Source organism: Callorhinus ursinus, unplaced genomic scaffold (assembly GCF_003265705.2).
Source record: "Callorhinus ursinus isolate GAN/ISIS: 27379988/994484 unplaced genomic scaffold, GSC_fseal_2.0 scaffold25, whole genome shotgun sequence".
In the NCBI taxonomy this organism is placed as follows: domain Eukaryota; kingdom Metazoa; phylum Chordata; class Mammalia; order Carnivora; family Otariidae; genus Callorhinus; species Callorhinus ursinus.
In genome coordinates this window covers 30,530,263-30,550,757 of record NW_027397087.1, presented here as the reverse complement: position 1 = coordinate 30,550,757, position 20,495 = coordinate 30,530,263, and the positions used below count along the sequence as shown (strand labels likewise).

General features: G+C 40.0%; 1 protein-coding gene and 1 pseudogene across 7 annotated transcripts in view; one reads left to right on the top strand and one right to left on the bottom strand.

Moving 5' to 3' along the window:
• INTS14 (integrator complex subunit 14) overlaps positions 1–20,495 on the top strand; it is a 34,200-nt gene that overhangs the window by 7,277 nt on the left and 6,428 nt on the right. For 6 of the 7 annotated variants that reach the window (XR_003210522.2, XM_025883845.2, XM_025883841.2 and 3 more), the window contains 7 exons: positions 2,674–2,829; positions 3,612–3,730; positions 4,179–4,321; positions 6,516–6,608; positions 7,108–7,252; positions 8,575–8,708; positions 18,559–18,677. Coding sequence is in view for 6 of the 7 variants with exons in the window: in XM_025883845.2 (XP_025739630.1) it covers positions 2,674–2,829; positions 3,612–3,730; positions 4,179–4,321; positions 6,516–6,608; positions 7,108–7,252; positions 8,575–8,708; positions 18,559–18,677 (909 nt within the window). In the remaining variant the exon portion in view is untranslated. The remainder of the gene's footprint in view (positions 1–2,673; positions 2,830–3,611; positions 3,731–4,178; positions 4,322–6,515; positions 6,609–7,107; positions 7,253–8,574; positions 8,709–18,558; positions 18,678–20,495) is intronic. The other variant, XM_025883846.2, reaches the window with a different exon arrangement.
• Positions 12,341–13,466, bottom strand: LOC112832986 (large ribosomal subunit protein eL36 pseudogene; annotated as a pseudogene).

Here is a 20,495-nt window from a genome sequence, read left to right as displayed (position 1 = left end):
GCAAATATGCTTGTGCTTTGAGAAGTGGTAGTACATTTTAAAGGAGAAAACAGAAAAATCGCTAAGGAAAATTAGAGTAATCTACAACAGGAGTCAGCAAGCTTTTTCTGTATTTTAGGTTTTGCAGATGTTTGTAACAACTTCTCCATTCCACTGTCATAGCATGAAAGCAGCCATAGATAATAAGTAAATAAATGACATGGTTGTGTTTCAATAAAACTTTATTCACAGAAACAGGCAGTGGGCCACAGTGTATGATTTTTTTTTGTTACATGGTCCAACACAGGTTCTTCAGTAGTGCCAGTGGCATCACTGGTATTTATTTTTTAACTAAAAATAAGATTGTGGCTGCCTGGGGGTGAGGGAAGGGCAGGGAATTGACTCAAATGAAGCACAAGGGAAACGGACAGGACTGGTCTTCATCTTGATTGTAGAAGTGGTTGCTCACTGAATGTAGTTGTTGGAACTCCTAGAACCGTATACCAAGAAGGATGAATTTTATCGCATGTAAATTATATCTCAGTAAACCCAACTTTCAAGTTTGTTTTTTTCTGACTGCAAAACCACCTGTTTTACAGAGTATGAACTCATGGGTTAGTGAAGACCCTGAGCTGCTACTAAAAGGTGAAATCATTTTAATAAATGCCATAAATGCCTTTTGATCACTTTCTTTTCAGAAATAAAAATGTTTGGCACCTTCATAAACATTATTCATTTGGTAAATCTGTGCATACAGAATATTTAATGTCCTAAGAATATATTGAATAAATGAAATTTTGTTGTCAGTATCTTCTGAACTGGAAGCTAGCGGGTAACAGTTTCCTTTGCTGCTGCTTCAGTCATTTCAGAGAAGAAATTCAGAAAATATGTAACAAGCAAGATCTTGTGCACCACACAGCCTTCTGCCTTTTAATATTTTTTCTTCCTTTACAAAAGGAAGAATCTGAATTTGAGATGTCCTATACCCTGAGGGCCCGGGGCTGGGCCTGGATCCACTTAGGTTTGCTTGATGAGTTTTGGAGTGAACCAGGTCCAAAACACTGTACTAAAGGTAGAAGTTATTAGTGATTGTTTTTATAATCGGTTACTATCAAATAGGTTTGTTTTAATGTGGAATTTTGTTAATCAAGGTTTCAGACAGCTGGACTATGTCTTCATTATCTGAGTAATGTCTGTCTCATTTTGACATTACATAAATATTTCATCACACAGCATCTGAAAAAAGTAGAGGCAGAAGTAAATCATTATATAGCAGTTGTTCGTGTAAGAGGAAATTGCCTTATGTAGTCAATTGACTATCTTCCCCAAAAATGACATCTCTCCAGGGGACTGCCATTGAGCATTCTTGGGCTTTAGAAATAACTGCCAATCTTGGTACTTCACATGGTGCTGTCACCTAACACTGCCTTATGGCCTGTTATTATCAAGAGACAAGACTAGGGTAGGAAGAGCAAAAATACTACTACTCTGGAATGCTTGGAATATCCGCCACCCCATAGGATCACTAAGGCAACGAGGAAGAAAAATAACTTGTAACCACCATCCATTGTTGGTATATTTTGAAGGCTTTTTCAGATTACAGGTTGATTAAGAATGTATTTTAAAGGTCTTTTTTTTTTTAAGATTTTTTTTTTTATTTGAGAGAGAGACAGAGACAGAGATAGTGACAGCACGAGCAGGGAGGAGAGGCAGAAACAGGCTCCTTGCTGATCAAGGAGCCCAACGTGGGGCTTGGTCCAAGGACCCTGGGACTGTGACCCAAGCCAAAGGCACTTAACCAAAAGAGCCACCCAGGCGCCCCTAAAGGTCTTATACATGTTTGGTTAAATGGCTTTTATAAATATGTTTTTTAGAGTGGGGGAGGGACAGAGGAAGAAAGAGAATCTTAAGCAGCCTTCATGCCCAGCATGGAGCCAGACACAGGGCTCAGTTTCACAACCCTGAGATCATGACCTGAGCTGAAATCACGAGTCAGATACTTAACTGACTGAGCCACCCAGGCACCCCATGAATACATTTTTAAAGCAGTTGTCATTTTAATTGACCAGGGATAGAGTTTGTCATCTTTGAAAATCGTGTTAAAGACTATTTTTCGACTTCTGTGCTGATACTTCTAGGGTCACATGTAAAATAGATCCACATGTCATTCTTGACATCCAGTGCCTTAGGTGCCAACTCTATCTAAAAGAGTCAGGGTTCTAGTTTTAATACAATTAAGTAAGAATTGGTTACGATTTTAAGTGTTCATAGGTAGGTACTATTTTTTAGGTTTAATTAGATAAAATACAGAAAAGTGCATAGATCTTAAGTACATAGTTCACTGAGTTTTGACAGACGCATACACCTGTGTGACCCACTACTCCAGTTAAGATCTAGCACATTTCCATTACCCAACAGTTTTCTCACCTTCCCCTTTCTAGACTGTATCCCCTACACCCCACAGCTCTGGTCTGATTTATCTTAGCTGCATTGTACCTGTTCTAGAACTTCATATAAATAGAATCGTGCAGTGTGTCATCTTTGACTTGACAAAATGTTTTTGAGATTTATCCACCTTTTTGCTTGTCTCTCTGTAGAGGTGGGTTTTTCAGTGTAAAGGCCATTAGGGAGAAATGAGACCACTTTAAATAAATATGTGATTTCATGTACAAATCTCTCACTCTGTGCAAACAGGTTGTTCTGGTGACAGATGGCTGTCTTGGCATTGGTAGAGGGTCACTGCGGCATTCCCTAGCTACTCACAGTCAACGAAGCGAGAGCAACAGGTTTCCGCTCCCTTTTCCTTTCCCATCTAAGTTATACATCATGTGCATGGCAAATTTGGAGGAGGTAATACTGAGTTCTTTTTAGTTTGATTAGATACATTTTAGGACTTTATTTTTAGTATATTCCATTAGTGTGATATTGTATATACTATAACATTAAACTCCATCGGTTTCAGCTGAGGCTAATCACTAAATTTGGAAGGACTCTAGATCTCAAATGCTCTTTGAAGATTCAGAGTGTTATCCATCTCTGGAAACCTAGCTGGCTGGAGTTATTATCCATCCTGCTTCCCACAAAGACTTTTCAGATGCATAAGAGTTAAAATGTTCTTTTTGGTGTTAGGCATTTACCTCATTTAGGAATTCTTATGTCCATTGCACCAGAAATATGGACAGAGATGTGCTTGAACTTTTTTGGTAAAGTAACACTATTCTAATGTATGTTTTATTAAACTCTACTTCCTGGTTTTCCCGTTTATTTGGGAAAGTTACTTAACCTTTCTTCACCTCAGGTTTTCTATCTGTGAAATGTAGATAATGATGGTTCTCAGCTAAAAGATGTTAGAAACACTTTGGAGGGAAGATAGTGTGTAAATACCAACTGTGGTCACCTCTGAGAATCTTTGCAAAACTACTTCTGAGTAAAATAGCTCTACTGGTATCATTTTATATAGCATTCCTCTTGGTAACCTTGAATCAAAATTGTTATAGTTATTTTCCCCTCAGGTTGTTAAAAAAAAATCATCTCTGTTATTTATTGCCTATGTTACTGTGATGGGTGTGACCTTGGTGTGCTGATAATAATCTGGGTGCCACTTTAAAAGGGTCTTCTGTTTCGCTTTGTAGCTTCAGAGCACTGACTCCTTGGATTGCCTTGAACGTCTCATAGATTTAAACAATGGTGAAGGGCAGATTTTTACTATTGATGGCCCCCTGTGCTTGAAAAATGTACAGTCTATGTTTGGGTGAGTATAGACTTAGAGCTTTTTTGCCTTCTTACAGTCTGTTATTATAATTTGATATTCAGCTATAAAACCTATTTCAGTATTTCTAATTGTTGTCATTTCATTTTCCCCGAGTTGCACAATTTTCAGGTAAAATGACTGGTAGTAGTGATTTCTAAAAGTTTATTCCCTTTTAAATTAAGCATGACTAAATCAATAATGCCTATAGATATTGACTTCCTTACAATGACTCAGCAGTTTCAAAAGATTAACTTGCTTTTGGGCTTTTCAGAATTGAAATTTCCTCACCAAAAATGTCAGATTTTGTTCTATTTCACAAATGATCAGATCATAGTTTTAGAGTTGACTTGAAGGGAAAATAAATTTAGCATCTTGAAGAAATTACTTGAAGAAAATGATACATATCATATAAATACTCTTCTTATAACAATTAATCATCATGTTCTAGAAAACTGATAGATCTGGCATATACACCTTTCCATGCTGTTCTCAAGTGCGGCCACCTAACCGCTGATGTGCAGGTCTTCCCCAGACCAGAGCCCTTTGTTGTAGATGAGGAAATCGATCCCATCCCTAAAGTCATCAATACAGGTAATGGGTTTTTTAACTTTCTTCTTAATTCTTTTGTTATCTTTACCTTCTTGTAACTTCTGGCTTTTTCACTATCCAGGAGGGTTGAAAAGAAATGTAAATTCTGATACTAGGGTGCTGTTGTCATCACCAGTATATACATTTTGGATGGGAGGAGGCATTGCCAAAAGGGTGGCAGGCTTGTGGTCTTTCATAGTGTACTCACCATGACGCATGAGTTAATCTCCAATCTAGATAACTATAGCCACAAATTACTAGAGTTGGAAATCATGACCAGATTCACTAGCCATGAAATCCCTGAGCTAATTCTTTAAATAGAGATTGATTAGCATGATAATTAAGATCATCTGTGAAGAGCTAGCTTCAAGACTTGGCTGTGTGATTCTCCCTGTGTGATCCTGGACAAGTCCCTTCCTCTCATTCTGATTGGCTAGGTGAGTGGAATCTCTAGATGAGTCATGGTCTCTCTAAGGTCTCCGCTCTGATATACCATACCCCTCTAGCGCTGCTGCTTATATTTTGACTAAAAGAAAGAGACGTGCTACTGCTTTTCCCTGGTTCGTGCTGGAGGTGTTGTGCTTAGCTGAGATCGGCAAAGTGAGTCAGAAGTCACAAGGAAGAGTGGAGAGGAGAGTTGTCTCCAGTTGGTGGGTGGACCCCTTGAGTGGTGGGCACACATTCAGCCGTCACTGTTTCGGTCATCGTTGCATCTTCAGGGCCTAGCACAGCGTCTGATGCCTAGTAGGTGTTTACTAGGTAAATGTCTAGTCAACCAATGATTAGAATTCAGTGCACGGTAAATGTTCATTTCACTCACAGGTGTACAGATTTGTAAGAGTCTGAGAGTGTAGGGCTGTGCAAAGGCATTTTTTGTGCCTTTAGACCCTGGCTGTCTGGAAGTCGGACACCCATCTCTTTCATGGTAACTGCTGCAATGTGTTAAGCTGTGCCAAATGTTTTGTTGCCTTCAGACCAACTAGATTCTACTTCCCATCCTTTCTTGATGAGTAACTTTGAATAGGTCTTTTCTTTTCCATGTAAACTTTTAGTCCAAGATCTTTGTCATAGCTTATACTTAAACCACTTTGAAATGCAGGCCTTTTGTTACTCAAATGAAAAATACATAACTGCTTATGCTGACTCATTTGTTATTCAGCTAAAGAAGGTAATGGCAGTAAATCTCCAGAGAAGCAGATTTCATGACGTGTACTCACCATGACCCTGATATTTTTAAAAATCACTTTGAGAGGGGCACCTGGGTGGTTCAGTCGGTTAAGCAACTGCCTTTGGTTTAGGTCATGATCCCAGGGTCCTGGGATCAAGCCCCACAGGCTCCCTGTTCAGCAGGGAGCCTGCTTCTCCCTCTCCCTCAGCCTGCCGCTCCCCTGCTTGTACTCTCTCTGTCAAATGAATAAATAAAATCTTTTTTTAAAAATGATTTTGAGAGTGCTCGCTTCGGCAGCACATATACTAAAAAATGATTTTGAGAAGTCTGTGCCTGGAAGAAAGACTGAAAAGCAATTCAATAAAATATTAATAGATGTTTCTTTTGATGGTGAATAATGAGTGACTTTATTTTTCTTCTTTACAATATTTAGCATTTTCCAAGTTTTTCTATTTATATAATCAGAAAATAAACTTTTAAAAAAGTACTTTGGGATAAAACTTTTATTTTTTACCTGTTAGGTTTCCAACAAGTACTCTGGGTCTTTAATGCAGCTTCTATAAAGCAGAGAAATCATTGTCATATTTAGACTGCTACCTTGGGCTTATAGAGAATGTATTTCTTTCTCATGGGAATATTTTGCTTTATGGGTCCAAGGACGGCTGCTCCCCCTGCAAGGATGGAGTGGTGGAAGTGCTTGACTCTGACGCCCCCTGCTGACCTGAACATCCCTGACTAAACAGTGGGATTGGATCTTTAAGCTTTTGCCTTGGCTGGGGACCTAGCCTCATAAAAATAAAGTCTAACTGATTTGTTTTATTATAACTTAATCATTAAATGAAAGGCAGTTATTCTTGTTTCCTGAGCTGTTTAAAATGCAAATTATGACTCATCCAGAGAAACTTCTAATAACCGTCCTTGTCACATCTGAATTGCTCACCTAAACACTGTATTTGTGAAACTTAGTACATAGAAAATAATGTACTTCCCTATCCATTAATTAATTCTGTGTTGATTCATTCTTTTCAGATTTGGAAATAGTGGGATTTATTGATATAGCTGATATTTCAAGTCCCCCGGTTCTGTCCAGACATCTGGTCCTACCAATAGCACTTAACAAAGGTGAGTTCTCGTCCTATTCCAGTGATACAGATGAAGCATCTTATGAGCTGAAGTTTTTCTTAAATGTATATAGTTGATAGTAGGGTAGCACATTTTGCAGAATTAGGGGAAAGGAATAGTTACTGGATTTGATTTTTTAAAAATGGAATGTTGCCTAATACACTAGAAGACCATTTCTGCTATTATAATTTCGCCGCCATAGAAGAAACCCTTTAGCTGTCAATCCCTAGCTTCCCATCTCCCTCAGCCCCAGGTGGCCACTAAATGTCCTTTCTGTTTCTATAGGTTTGCCTCTTCTGGATGTTTCATATAAATGAAACTCATATAAAATGTGAAAACTGATTTTTATATGGACATAGGAAAACCAGAATAGGAGTTTTTCTTACTTATTATAATATTCCTTTATAACGGAATACTCTCCTTCCAAGGCTAGGAACAAAAAGGAGTATAATTGTGGTTTGGAATTTTTGTAGCTAATCTTAGTCTGGTCTGTTCACAGAAGGTGATGAGGTGGGTACTGGCATAACTGATGACAACGAAGATGAAAATTCAGCCAATCAAATTGCAGGCAAAATACCCAACTTTTGTGTCCTGCTCCACGGCAGCCTAAAAGTGGAAGGAATGGTGGCAATAGTTCAGTTAGGGTAAGGAACTTTGTGTACCTTTCGTTGAATGAGGGAGAATCAGTTTACAAAGTGAAGTGTTTCCCAGACTTTTCCTTATCGCCTTTTTCCTCCCCCTACCATACCCTTCCCACCTGCCGTCACCTGAACTGCTCTTTAAATCATCCCCTAGAATAAGTACAGAGTGAACCTTTTAATTATATTGCTCTTATATTATATCCTTTCTGTTTTCCTCTTTTCTGTCTATCTAGGAAATCGATTCAGTTATAACAGTTCTGCTACTTGCTGTGGGATCTTATGCAGTATTCACAGGCTCCTCAGCTATGAGATGAGGAGCTGGAACTAAATGAGAAAGGACACCAAGAACACTGAACATTTTACCATGTGTCAGGCACTCCTCTAGTCATTTTACATTTATTAATTCATGTAATCCCTCACAACAACACAATACGGGGGGTACCAGTGTTATCCCTGTTGTATAGATGAGAAATTGAGGCTTAGGGAGGTCAAGGAACTCGCTCAGGGTCACACAGCTCATAAACGAAAGAGCCAGGGTTCTTACCCTTGCATTCTGACTCCGGAGCCCGTGTGCATTACCACTGTGCTGTATCCCTTCCCTGTGGGGAACACCTTTCTAGCTTTTACATTTGCTACAGTCTTGAAATTTGCAAAACCATCTGCTTCCCTTTCTATGATACCTGTTGTTAGGAAAGAAGAGGTGACTGATCATCTTCTGGCCATCACCTGGGGTTGACTGGTATAGAAGATGAAGAGGTTAGGAGTACTCAGATGAAGCTCCATTTCTCCTTGAGTTAAAATTACCTGGTCCAAAAAGAAGAATGCAATTCTTATTAGGTATTAGTTTGCTGTATTTCTTGGTACCCAAGCTACTTGTACTGGCTGTGAATATGAGAATCCTCTAGGGCCCTTTGAGAAGCAGGAACAGAGCTGGGCGATGGCTTTGTGCCCTTTGTTAGAAATGCTGCTCTGTGTCGGTGCTGCTGTGAATGAGTCAGGGAGGCAGCTGAAACCTGGATTGCAACCCTTAACTCCTCCCGACCTCTGTAGCTCTTTGCTGCCCTTGTGATTTATTTTCTTTTTTTAAGATTGCTTTTGATTTCCATTTCTATCTAATTGAATAATAATACACTTACCAGAGGAATGGCAATATTGGGGGGCAGCAGTGTGCATTTTCAGTTTTAGGATTTGGCTTCAGTAAAAATGCACCTGACTTCAAAGCTGAAGCCCATGTCTCTCAAGAGAAAAACACTGGCTAGACTTATTTAACTTTACCCAGTCCCAGGCTTGACGTTCTTCTGATCTTCCATCTTCTCTCCATCTAGTCCTGAATGGCATGGAATGCTCTACTCCCAAGCTGACAGCAAGAAGAAGTCAAACCTCATGATGTCTCTCTTTGAGCCTGGTCCAGAACCTCTCCCATGGCTAGGGAAAATGGCACAGTTGGGTCCTATTTCAGGTATAACCCAGATCAGATTTTACTTATCTTGACTTTGTTTTCTCTCTGTTATTCTGAACGGCTCTAACTACAATCAGAGAGCTGTGTGATCTCCCTTATGGGTGTGCTGTGGTCTCTAATGCTGGATATGTGCATGGAGAACCCCAGCAGAGTGTGATGTCTGAACTTTTAACTTTACATCAAGTAACTGACATTTAGGTCGCTTTAAGTAAATGTAAATGCTCTGACTGCTTAGAGTGAAAAGCTACTGTCCATAAACATTTTTTTCTTCAGTGCACTATTTCCAACTCCACTCACCCCAGTCATTTCTAGATGATTTAATCCCCTTCCTTCTTGAAACTGTTTTCCCTTAGCTTTCCTAACATTGCATTCTTCTGATACTTACTTTTTCCTTTGGCAGCTTTGCTTTTTCTTGTCATTTTGTCTTGTCTTCCTCTTGCCTCATGATTTTCAAGATGTTATTCTTTGCCTTTTTCTCTGGGATTATTATTCTCTCTTGATTATTTCATCAGCCATTATAGCTTCAGACTCCCCCAGATGTATAAGTCTGATCCTACTTGATCTCTCCCTGGAACTCGCATGTCGTATTTCTGGTTCCCAGTTAGATCTGTCCACCTGGATATTCTGCCATAGTACCAACCAGCTCAGCATGTCTGTTACAGAAACCATCGTCTCTTAACCCTTCCTTTTTCTGATTTTCCCACTCCTTCTGATTGAGGCCTAAGTACTCCTAGGTACTCAGGCTCCAACTGTAGAGTCATCCTGGACTCATTTGGGCCCATTTCAATTTCAGGAACACCTACCAAGCTAACTTTTAGTGGATAAAAGTTAGCAGGAGTTGCTCAAAGTCTGGTGGAAAGTGGAATAATAAACACAGACTGATACAAGATCAGAGTTGGCCTGGATGATCAGCTCTGCCTAGAGGACTCAGGAAAATCTTCATAGAGGAGGACACCCTTACTGGGGTTTGAAGAAGAAGATTTGCTGAGCTAATGAAGGAAGAAGGGGCATTCTGGACAAATGGATCACCTATAGAAAAGCAAAGCTAGAACACAAAGTATGAGAGTAGGGGTGGGAGGGCCAGATGGTAGGTTATTGGCAGTGGCTGGAATAGGGCAGGCCTGATTTGAAATGTGAAGAGCTGAGACTATTCTGCAGATACTGGGAAGCCACTGAAGGGGATGCATATGAGAACAGTAGAGATACCAGTTAGGAGACTTTGTATTCTGGGTACTAGGGCCCCCTGGAATTGTGTAGTATGGCTGAAATTCAAGTGAGAGCTAATAAATTTGCACTTAGATAATTCTGGGATTGCCTCGGTGGCTCAGTCAGTAAAGCATCCGACTCAGTTTCGGCTCAGGTCATGATCTCAGGGTTGTGAGATCAAGCCCTGCATTGGGCTCTGTGCTCAGCGTGGACTCTGCTTGAGTCCCTCTCCCTCTTCCTCTGCTCCTCCCCTGCTCGTGTGCATGTGCACTGTTTCTTTCTCAAATAAGTAAACAAATAAAATCTTTAAAATAAAAAAAGAAAAAGAAAGAGATAGATAGATAAATTCTGTAGAGTGTGGATTTGGAAAGTTAGAAGTCTCCTGTGACCGTCCTGGAGATGTAAGGATGAGAGCCAGAACAGGGGCAGTGGCTGGGAATAGGGAGGATGGAGATCCATGCAAAAGATACTCAGGAGGCAGAATCAACAGTGCTTGGATATGAGAAAGGAAATGGAGGTGTTGAGAATGACCAGGTTTCTGATTTGGGCTGCAGGGTTGAAGGTGATACTGTTGATTGGAACAGAGAACAGAGGAGGAAGAGTAGATTTGGAAAGACATCTTTTGTGCATGTTGAGTTTATGCCTGTGAGATTTAGGTGGAAGTGGCTAGAGACAATTCCTGTAAGAGTTCCCCAAAGAGGGCAGAGTTGTATATATAATTTTTAGTTATAAGCATACCACTGATAGGGAAAATGGTGAGAATGAGGGCAATTGCTTAGGGCAGTGTTCAAACATTGGAGTTTTTGTGTATAAAACAAAAAAAAACCCAGAAGAACTTGTTTAAAAATTGTTTCCTGGGCCCCACTCAAAGAGATTCTGATTCAGTAGGTCTGGATTGCAGTCCAGAACTTGCAGGTTTACTATTATCCAAATGATTACAATCCAGGTGATCCATAACCACACGTTAAGAAGCCCTAGCCTCAGGAAAGTATGTAATTAAGGCAAAAAGAGAGCCAAGGACCAAACCCCCTAGAAAAGACTAGCTGTGGGGACAGTGGAGAGGGCACTAATAAAGGAAAAGTAGAAGAAATGATGTCACAGAAACCAAGAGAATAGAGACTCAAGAAGAAAGTACAGTGTCTCATACACATGTACCATACGTGGCCTGCATACCCTGTCTTACACACATGTGCATGCATGTCAGGCCTGAAGGATGCCTCTGCCACTGAAGCTTAGAAAAGAGTTTTGACTGAATATAGACCCTAGAATTTAGGCGGTAAGCTTTTTCAGTAAAGGGCCAGATAGTAAATATTTTAGACTTTGCAGGCCATATGATCTCTGTCGTAACTGCTAAACTCTGCCATTGTAGCCCAATACATAAATGAATGGGAGTGACATATTCCAATAAAATATTCTTTATGGACACCAGAATTTGAATTTCATATAATTTTCACGTGTCATGAAATATTCTTTTGATTTTTTCCCCCCAACTATTTAAAAAATATAAAAACTGGGGCACTTGGGTGGCTCAGTTGGTTGAGCGGCTGCCTTCGGCTCAGGTCATGATCCCAGGGTCCTGGCATCGAGCCCCACGTCTGGCTCCCTGCTCGGCGGGGAGCCTGCTTCTCTCTCTGCCTCTGCCTGCCTCTCTGCCTACTTGTGCTCTCTCTCTCTATCTCTCTGTCAAATAAATGAAATCTTAAAAAAAAAAATAAAAACTATAAAAACCATTTTTAACTCAAAAACAGGCAGCAGGCCAGCTCTTGAGCTAAGATGCAGGGGCTGGGGTTTTAAAGTTCACACAGGAAAAGAGATATGACTTTGGTTCCAAATAAAAAAGAACTGAAACCTCTGAGTAAAGCTAGGAATGTAGAAGGTCTATCCCCTCTGTGAGAGGATGACAAGAATTCTACCCATTGTTTCTACCTGCTTTTCCAGATTAATAAAAAAAAAAAAAATGGAAGTCTCCTATGAGAAATTGAAGCCCAATTTCTGCACCATGCAGACTGACACTACCCATTCTGAAGTGGGGCTCTCCAAAACCAAATAACGCACCAAAAACTGTTTCTGAAGCAATGAAACCCAGGGTACATCCCCCAGAGTTAATATAATGTCAACCCAGGGCAAAAGGACTTCTGCCAAAAAGAACATCCCCACTGAAGATGAGTTCCTGATTTGAAGAAGAGTCTTTAAATTACGCAAGGATTTCATCTCCTTTGAAGGGAGGCCAACAGGAGGATTAGCACCTTGAGAACTTAATCTGAAAGAGACTGCAGAATGAGTGTTGTAAATGACTCAAGAGTTTTAGGAAAGAATAGAAACCAAGAGGAAAGAAAAGGACACTATGAATCAAGAGTCATTTGATCTCTACAGGAGATTTTTTGGTAGCTTTGTAAGAGTAGCTTCAGTCCATAGTTAGCCAGGAGGCTAGTGGAGGAATGAGTTAGAGATGAGGAAATGAACGTGAAAAGTTTGCCACAAGAGGAAAGAAGTAAGGCAGTAATTAGAAAGCACAGGGCAGAGGAAGCTGTGTGTGTGTGTGTTAGGATGGGGAGATTCCTCACCTAGTCTCCCTCGGTAGCATTCTTAAATTCATTCAGCCTTTTCATTCATTTGCACTGCTCTTGCCTTGTTCTGTTTTTTTTGTTTTGTTTTTTTACCTTTCGTTTCGATCAGAGGTCAGCTAACCAATGCCTGCTGGCCAAACTAGCCCACTGCTTATTTTGTAAAAAAAGTTTTACTAAAAAGTTTCATTACACAGTCAAACTCATTCATTTATGTGATCTATGTGTTATGTAGGGCTACTTTCATTCTTCAGTGGCAGAGTTGGGTAGTTACAATAGAACATATAACCCACAGACTCTAAAATATTTACGGTCTGGCCCTTTGCAGGAAAAGTTTGTCGACCCCTGACCTACACTGTTGTTAACATTTTTCCCACAGATACCTATCCATAATCTAAGATGTAGCATTCAAATACCTTTCTGTTCTAGCTTCCAATCTAGCAGTGCTTGGTTTGTTACACATATTCTTCATTCAGATTGAACTGCTTTTTACCCTGCCCCTTATTCATTTTTTCCTCCCTCAGGTTCTGTTCTTTTTTTCAAATTAAGATAATAAAGCTAACATTTTATTGAACTTTGTACAAAACACTGTGCTAGACATGACGAATTGTATAATCTCATTTGATTCTCAGGACAGGCTTGTGAGGTTAGGATTAAAAAGGCTTTATTACATATAGAGGGGAGGGGGGGTCAGTCCTTCTTAACTTTCACTTTCCTCATGGCCATCAGGACGTTGCTCAGCTCTTCTCTCCCTTTTGGCACAGATGTGTGTCCCCACCCTTTTCTTGATGAACTCGAGGGCATGCTTGTCCTTGGAGACTTGGAGCAGCTCCATGGCACACTGTTTGTATGGGGCTTGAGTCATGTCCCAAACGAACTTGGAGTACTTGGTGAGGTGCCCACAGTACCAGCTCTGCCTGGCCTTGCTGATACTTGTCATCTTGTCGCCCTTGTAGAGGCCCATAGCCATAGGGTGACGCAGAGTCATGGCTGCTGCTCAGCTGGGGTTTTTCTTCTTTTTTTAATTGAAGTGTAATTAGCATAGGGTGTTTGTTTCAGGTGTACAATATAATGATTGAACAATTCTGTGCATGACTCAGTGCTCATCGTGGTAACTGTACTCATAATCCCCTTTATCTGTTTCACCCATCCCGTGTACACCTCTCATCTAGCAACCACTAGTTTGTTTGTGTATAAGAGTCTGGTTTCTTTTGTTTGTCTCTTTATTTGTTTTGTGTCTGAAATTACACATATGAGTGAAATCATGTGGTATTTGTCTTTCTCTGACTTACCTCACTTAGCATTATACCGGCTAGATCCATCCACATTGTTACAAATGGCAAGGTCTCATTCTTTTTTAAAAAGAATAATATTCTGAATAATATTCCAGTGCGTGCATGTATGTGCGTTCATGTATCTATCTATCTATCTGTATATCCAGCACATCTTCTTTATCCATCTATCTATAGATGGACACTTAGGTTACTTTCATGTCTTGGCTATTTTAAGTAATATTGCAGTAAACATAGGGGTGCATATATCTTTTCAAATTAGTGTTTTCATTTTCTTTGGGTAAATACCCAGTACTGGAATTAATGAATCATGGTAATTCTATTTTTAATTTTTTGAGGAACCTCCATTACTGGTTTCCACAGTGCCTGCACTAATTTGTATTCCCGCGAGCATTGCCCAAGGGTTTCTTTTTCTCCACATCCTGACCAACACTTGTTATTTTTTGTGTTTTTGTTTGTTTTTAAAGATTTATTTATTTATTAGAGAGAGAGTGTATGCGTGGGGGTAGGGGCAGAGGGAGAGAATCTTTCAAGCAGACTCCTCTCTGAGCAGGGAGCCCGACACGGCTCAGTACCATGACCCATGAGATCATGTCCTGAGCCGAAACCAAGAGTCAGATGCTTAACTGAGCCATCCAGGCGCCCCTATTTTTTGTGTTTTTTATTTTGGTCATTCTGATGGTATCTCATTATGGTTTGATTTGCATTTCCCTGATGAACACTGATGTTGAGCATTTTTTCATGTGTCGGCCATTTGTATTTCTTCTTTGGAAAAATATCTATTCAGGTCCTCTGCCTGTTTTTTAATTGTATTGTTTGTTTTTCTGGTATTGAATTGTGTAAGTTCTTGATATATTTTGGATATTAACCCCTTATCGGATATAATCAGTTACAAATATTTTCTTCCATTCAGTAAGTTGCCTTTTTGTTGTGTTGATGGTTTTCTTTGCTACACAAAAAGCTTTTTATTTTGGTGTACTCCCAGTAGCTTTATTTTGCTTTCGTTTCCCTTGCCTGAGGAGACGTACCTAGAAAAATGTTTCCACGGCTGATGTCAAAGAACTTTTTATTTATTAATTTATTTATTTGTCAAAGCAAGGCATGCCAAACAGTACGGTTGTTTATACCTATCTCTCCTACTTCTCATTCTGTTTCTAGAAACAACCACTTAAAACTTCTAATTGTGGGAGGAGGTTTTTTTTGGTGTTTACATTTCTAAATATTAGAAGTATGTAACTATTTCTTGGCTTTTTTTTTTCATTTTAAATGTCATTTTGACTTTTTAAAGTTGACTGCTTAGCTCTCTTACCACCACCATCCCCACCCACCCAAGAAGCGCGTTTTTCCCTTCCTCTATGCTTCCAGTGTGGTTATAGTGTTCTTTTTGGGTAAAGCAGTATTCTGTCCTTGTTAGATGATGTGAATGGTAGTTATGACTAAGCCATGTGGTACACCGAGTTACACTTTATTTTGAAACTCTTTGTTCCCTGCACAGTTTTGTTTTTTTTGAAGATATTTTCTTTTTTCTAGCAGGCAAGATAAATGTGCAATTGACCCTTGAATAATGTGGGAGTTGTGACTTTTAACTGCCCCAGAATTTAACTAGTCCGAGCCTACTGTTGACCAGAAGCCTTACTAATAACATAAACAGTTGATGAACACATATTTTGTACGTTATATGTATTATATACTGCTTTTTTATCATAAAGAAAGCTAGAGAAAAGAAACTTATTTTAGGGCGCCTGGGTGGCTCAGATGGTTAAGCGTCTGCCTTAGGCTCAGGTCATGATCCCAGGGTCCTGGGATCGAGTCCCGCATCGGGCTCCCTGCTTCTCCCTCTGCTTCTCTCTCTCTCTCTCTCTCTCTCTCTCTCTCTCTCTCTCTCTCTCTCTCTCCCCCCCTCCCTCCCCCTCTCCCTCCCCCCCCCCCCCCCGTCTCTCATGAAAAAAAAAAAAAAAATTTAAAAAAAAAAAAAAAGAAACTGTTATTTTAAAAACCCTAAGGAAGAGAAAATACATTTAGAGTACTTGTAATTATAAGGAAAATCCTGTGTGTAAGTGGACCTGTACACTTCACACCCATGTTGTTCAGAGGTCGGCTGTCTTCTAACTTCCGTTAAAAGGCAGGCTGTGTTGGAAAGACACTGAGGTTCCTCGGAGGCTCTGGGAAAGAGCTGGGCGGGCAGGCAGGCTGTGGGGGCGGCCAGCAGCAGATGAGGGCAGCCAGCCCTCCCTCTGGGCTCTCTCACGGCCTTTCCCTCTACTTGCTTTACTTAACTTCGCTTTTCTTTGCTCTTTTCTGTGTACTTACTGCTAATTCCTAAGTAGAATACATTGTTCAGGTATTTTTGTCAGTGTTCTTTTTTTTTCCCTTAGAGTCCTTTCACTTCCTCTTATTTCAGAAGTGAATGGTTTGTTCTCTGTGCCTTCTGGGTAGCTGTCAGCCTTCCCTTCCCATCTTTCCTGTGGCTCCCCTATTTCCTGACTCCTCCTGAGAAAGGGGTACATGAGAAGTAGATGTTTGAAATCTTGCGTATTTGGAAATGTCTGTGTTTCACCCCTTACACTCAGTTGATGGTTCCTTTGGATATTGAGTGCCGGTTGGGGATCACTTTACCTTAGAGTTTTGATGCATAGCTCTGTTTTTCTTTTCTGGCCTCATGTGTTGCTACTGAGAGTCTAGTGCAATGCCGTCAGGGCTTTGACCCAGATCTCTATTTCCTCTGCACTCCCAGAGGCGCTTCTTTGTGTCACTCGTATTCTGGATTTTCAGAATGATGTACTTAGTTGTTGGTCTCTTCATTCATTGTGCTGGGCATTCAGTGGGCCCTTCCATCTGGCAATTCATGTTCTTCAGTCCTGGGAACATGAATCATGTGTTTGATTTCCCTCTCTCTGTATTCTCTGTTCTTCCTTTCTAGAACATCTGTTTATGATTTTTATATAATTTTCTTATCTTCCACCCATTTTTCTATTTTTTTTCTTTTCTAATTTCTCTAAGGTATCTTTGGCTTTATCTTGCAACTGCTTTTTTAATTTCTGTTACCATATTTCTTATGTCTGTCTCCTGTTCTTTTTTCATAGATGCAGTATTTTTTTGTCTGTCAAACCAGTTACCACATAGAGGCTTCAAACAATTAGAGACAGTACAAGATAGACTGTGGTTAGATGTTGCAATGTTTGGTACTGATACTGAGTGCTGTAGTAGAAAAGGGTCTAGAGAAAGTACTGTGTGCCAGGAACACTTGGTACAACTTCGTGGAGAAGGTGGGATAAGATCTGGACCTGGAATATAAGTGAGTTTGGGTGTGTGAGGAATGGCAAGGTTGAGTGGTAGAAAAAGTGTTGCTTTTGCAAGCAGGCCCAGCTGAGTGACTGTGAAGCCTGTGAGGGTCCAAACTCTCTGAGCCTCAGTTCCCTCATCTTTCATGGGACCAATAATATATACACCCCTAGGGTTGCTGTAAGGAAAGAAGGTGTATATGTAAAGTGTTTGGAACTTAATAAATACTCTTTATTCTGTAAGTTCCTTGAGTCCAGAAAAAAATCTTCTCCAGCCACACTTCCTAGCGGAGTGCTTGCTACATCATGGGGGCTTAGTATAGCTAATGAGTGAGCAAGTGAGTAAGGGAATAAGTGGATGAGGGAAGGGGAGCACTCCAGTCAAGGGCAATAACAGAAATAGTGGCAGGGAAGTTAGAAATAAACGTGCTTCATGGAAAAAGACTCCTGGGATCTTGGCCTGGCTAAAAGGGCTTATATATGTGCAAGTATTTGCGGAAATATGTCAGGAAACCTGGACTGATACTTCTTGGAGGTGCTAGGAGGCGGGGGGCACTGACATGTAGTGTGGGGCAAGTATAAAATATTTAAATTAATGACCAAATTGGTGTTAGAGAGCTTCTGTCTCAGAGAAACTGGGTTCATTCCAGTTGCCATTATGAACATTTGGGCAAGGGATGTAAGCTCCCTGAACTTGGTGGGGAAATGATCCTGGCTCTCTCGACCCCAGAAGGTGATACTAATCAGGATAAAATGAGCCAATAGATATAAGTAGGCTTTGTGAGTTTGTGGCAAAGTTTCATTGGCTCAGGGAGCAGGTAGAAAAACAGAAACCTTTATTTATTCACATGGCTAAGAAACCAACCTGGCTTTAAATCTTTGAAAGCAATAACTAATAAGCCATCACGACATGGGGTATATTTAACGAAAAAAAGTATTTCTTCTCTTGCCCTTTTCCTTATTGTGGTTACATATAATTTTCCTCTGGAATTTTCTCAGTGCTTAGACCTGAGGCTACTTAAATTAAAATAAGTAAAATTTAAAATTCAGTTCCTCAGTCACTCTAGCCACCAGTCAGTATTCAGTAGCTGCATGGGCCAGTGGCTACCATTCGATCTTTGGGCCAGAATTGCGTTGTGTGTTTATATATTTCTTTATTTATATTTCTTTAAATATGTACTTTAGAATTGTTGCATGTATTAGTTTTTATTCTCTCTGACCTCAGTTGATAAAGCAAATAAGTGAGGCTTGTCTCTTTAGAAACATTAAGCTGTTGTTTTTTTTTTTTTACCTACATGGGCATCAGTTAATGGTTTAGTCTCTTACATCAGTGGCTTTCTTTGGAGAACAGGTTCCCTAACCTGAAGGAAGTGTGAATGGATTTTCTTAATTAGGGAAGTAACAGGATGTAGAAGATTGAATGATTCAGAGAGCTTCTAGCCTAATTGGAAATGTAATTGATTATGTTTTGCCAGATGTCATTTCAAGAATGTGTTTTTCTTTTAAGATGCTAAAGAAAACCCTTACGGAGAAGATGACAATAAGAGCCCATTCCCCCTGCAGCCCAGAAACAAACGCAGTTATGCCCAGAATGTGACTGTCTGGATCAAACCCAGTGGCCTGCAGGTAACATTACCATTCAAGTTGCTTTCCGCTGGGGACGGGGGAGGGATTCTGGCAGGCAGGCGGACATCTGATTTGATTTTCCTTTCCTTTGATACTTAGTAATTCATTTACCTCTAATGTTTGTCATTATTTCCAAAAAGGATTTGAGGTGGCCTACAGTAAAACACGTATGCAGAAAAATCACTTCTTACAAAATTTAGAGCAGTACAAAACCTAGAGGAAGAAGGGAGACCATTGCATCAGGAACCCAAGGCAAAATAATTATATTTGAGCAATTTGGCTCCAAGCTTCCTGCTACCAAGGTCAGAAAAGCAACATGTAGGGTTATATGGTTTTTCAGAACAGAAGGAAGCATGTCAGTTCTAGAGAGACATATTCTCCTGGCATTGAATTTCAGTGTAAAATTTTTGACATGGTGAGGCATTGACATAATGGGTTTTATCTTTGACAGCAGTTTTTTAAGAAGGATGTAAAAAATCTTCATGGGGTTATTTCTTCTGTCCCCACAGTAGAACCCAAGCAATGGCATTACACCTTAATTCCACCAAAACACTACTTTTATGGGAAGCTAAGATTACACTATTCTCAAGGTGTGCTGTTTTCAGGCAAGGTACTCAGTGATGTTTCTCCTTCTACTGACATATGGTCATTTCTGCCTATTTTTAAAAATCACTTTTTGAGGCTTTTTTCTCATTTGAGCACCATCTTTTTTTCTTTGTTCCTCTAATGAGTCCAACCTAAGCCAGATGAGAAGGGGAGGTTAGGCCAGCTGACAAGGGAAATAGCTTCTGTTGATGGCACAGTTTCGTCTTTCCACAGAGACTGGACACACCCTACCCTATGGGGGTAGGGGCTTTGTTGGAAAATAAGGTTCTCTCCTGCCATCCCTGACCCCAATACTTCCCTGTCAGAAGGAAAGCTGAATTTTTCTTAAATTATTTTTTAAATTTTGTTTTGGTCTGGGTGTATTTTTTTTATTGTGAAAAACATAACATAAAAGTTACCATTTCAACCACTTTAAAGTATAGTGAAAATTCATTGTCATTTAGTGTGATCATAATGTTATACAACCATCATCACTGTGTAGTTCTAGAACATTTTCATCACCCCAAGAGGCAACCCTGTACCCATTAAGTCACTACATTCCCGACTTCCCCTAGTCCTTGGCAACCACTAATCTGCTTTTTGACTCTGTGGATTTGCCCTATTCTAGATATTTCATATAAATAGCATCATACAATGTATGACTTTTTTTGTGTTTGGCTTCCTTCACTTGACATAATGTTTTCAGCGTTTGGCCATTTTGTAACATACATCAGTACTTGATTCCTTTTGATGGCCACCTCTGTTTACCTATTCATCAGTTGATGAACGTTTGGATTGTTTCCACCTTCTGGCTACTGTGAATACTGCTGCTAAGAACACTTGTCAAAATTCTTTTTCGTTTGTTGCTATGCTGTTGTCATAACTAAGAAATCATTACCAATCCAAGGTCATGAAGATTTACACCTGTGTTTTCTTCTAAGAGTTTTGTAGTTCTAGCTCTTGCATTTAGGTCTCTAAACCATTTTGAGTTTTTTTGTTTTTTGGGGTTTTTTTATATATGGTGTGAAGGAAGAGTCCAGCTTCATTCCCTTGCATGAGGATATCCAGTTGTCCTGGCACCATTTGTTCAAGAGACTGTTCCTTCCCCCATTGAATGGTCTTGGCTCCCTGGCCAGAAAGCAGCTGGCTATAGATGTATGGGTTTATTGGGTGTATTTTTGTGAGACGAGTTCACTTCTGTCACTAAGGGATTTATTATCATCAAACATTTTA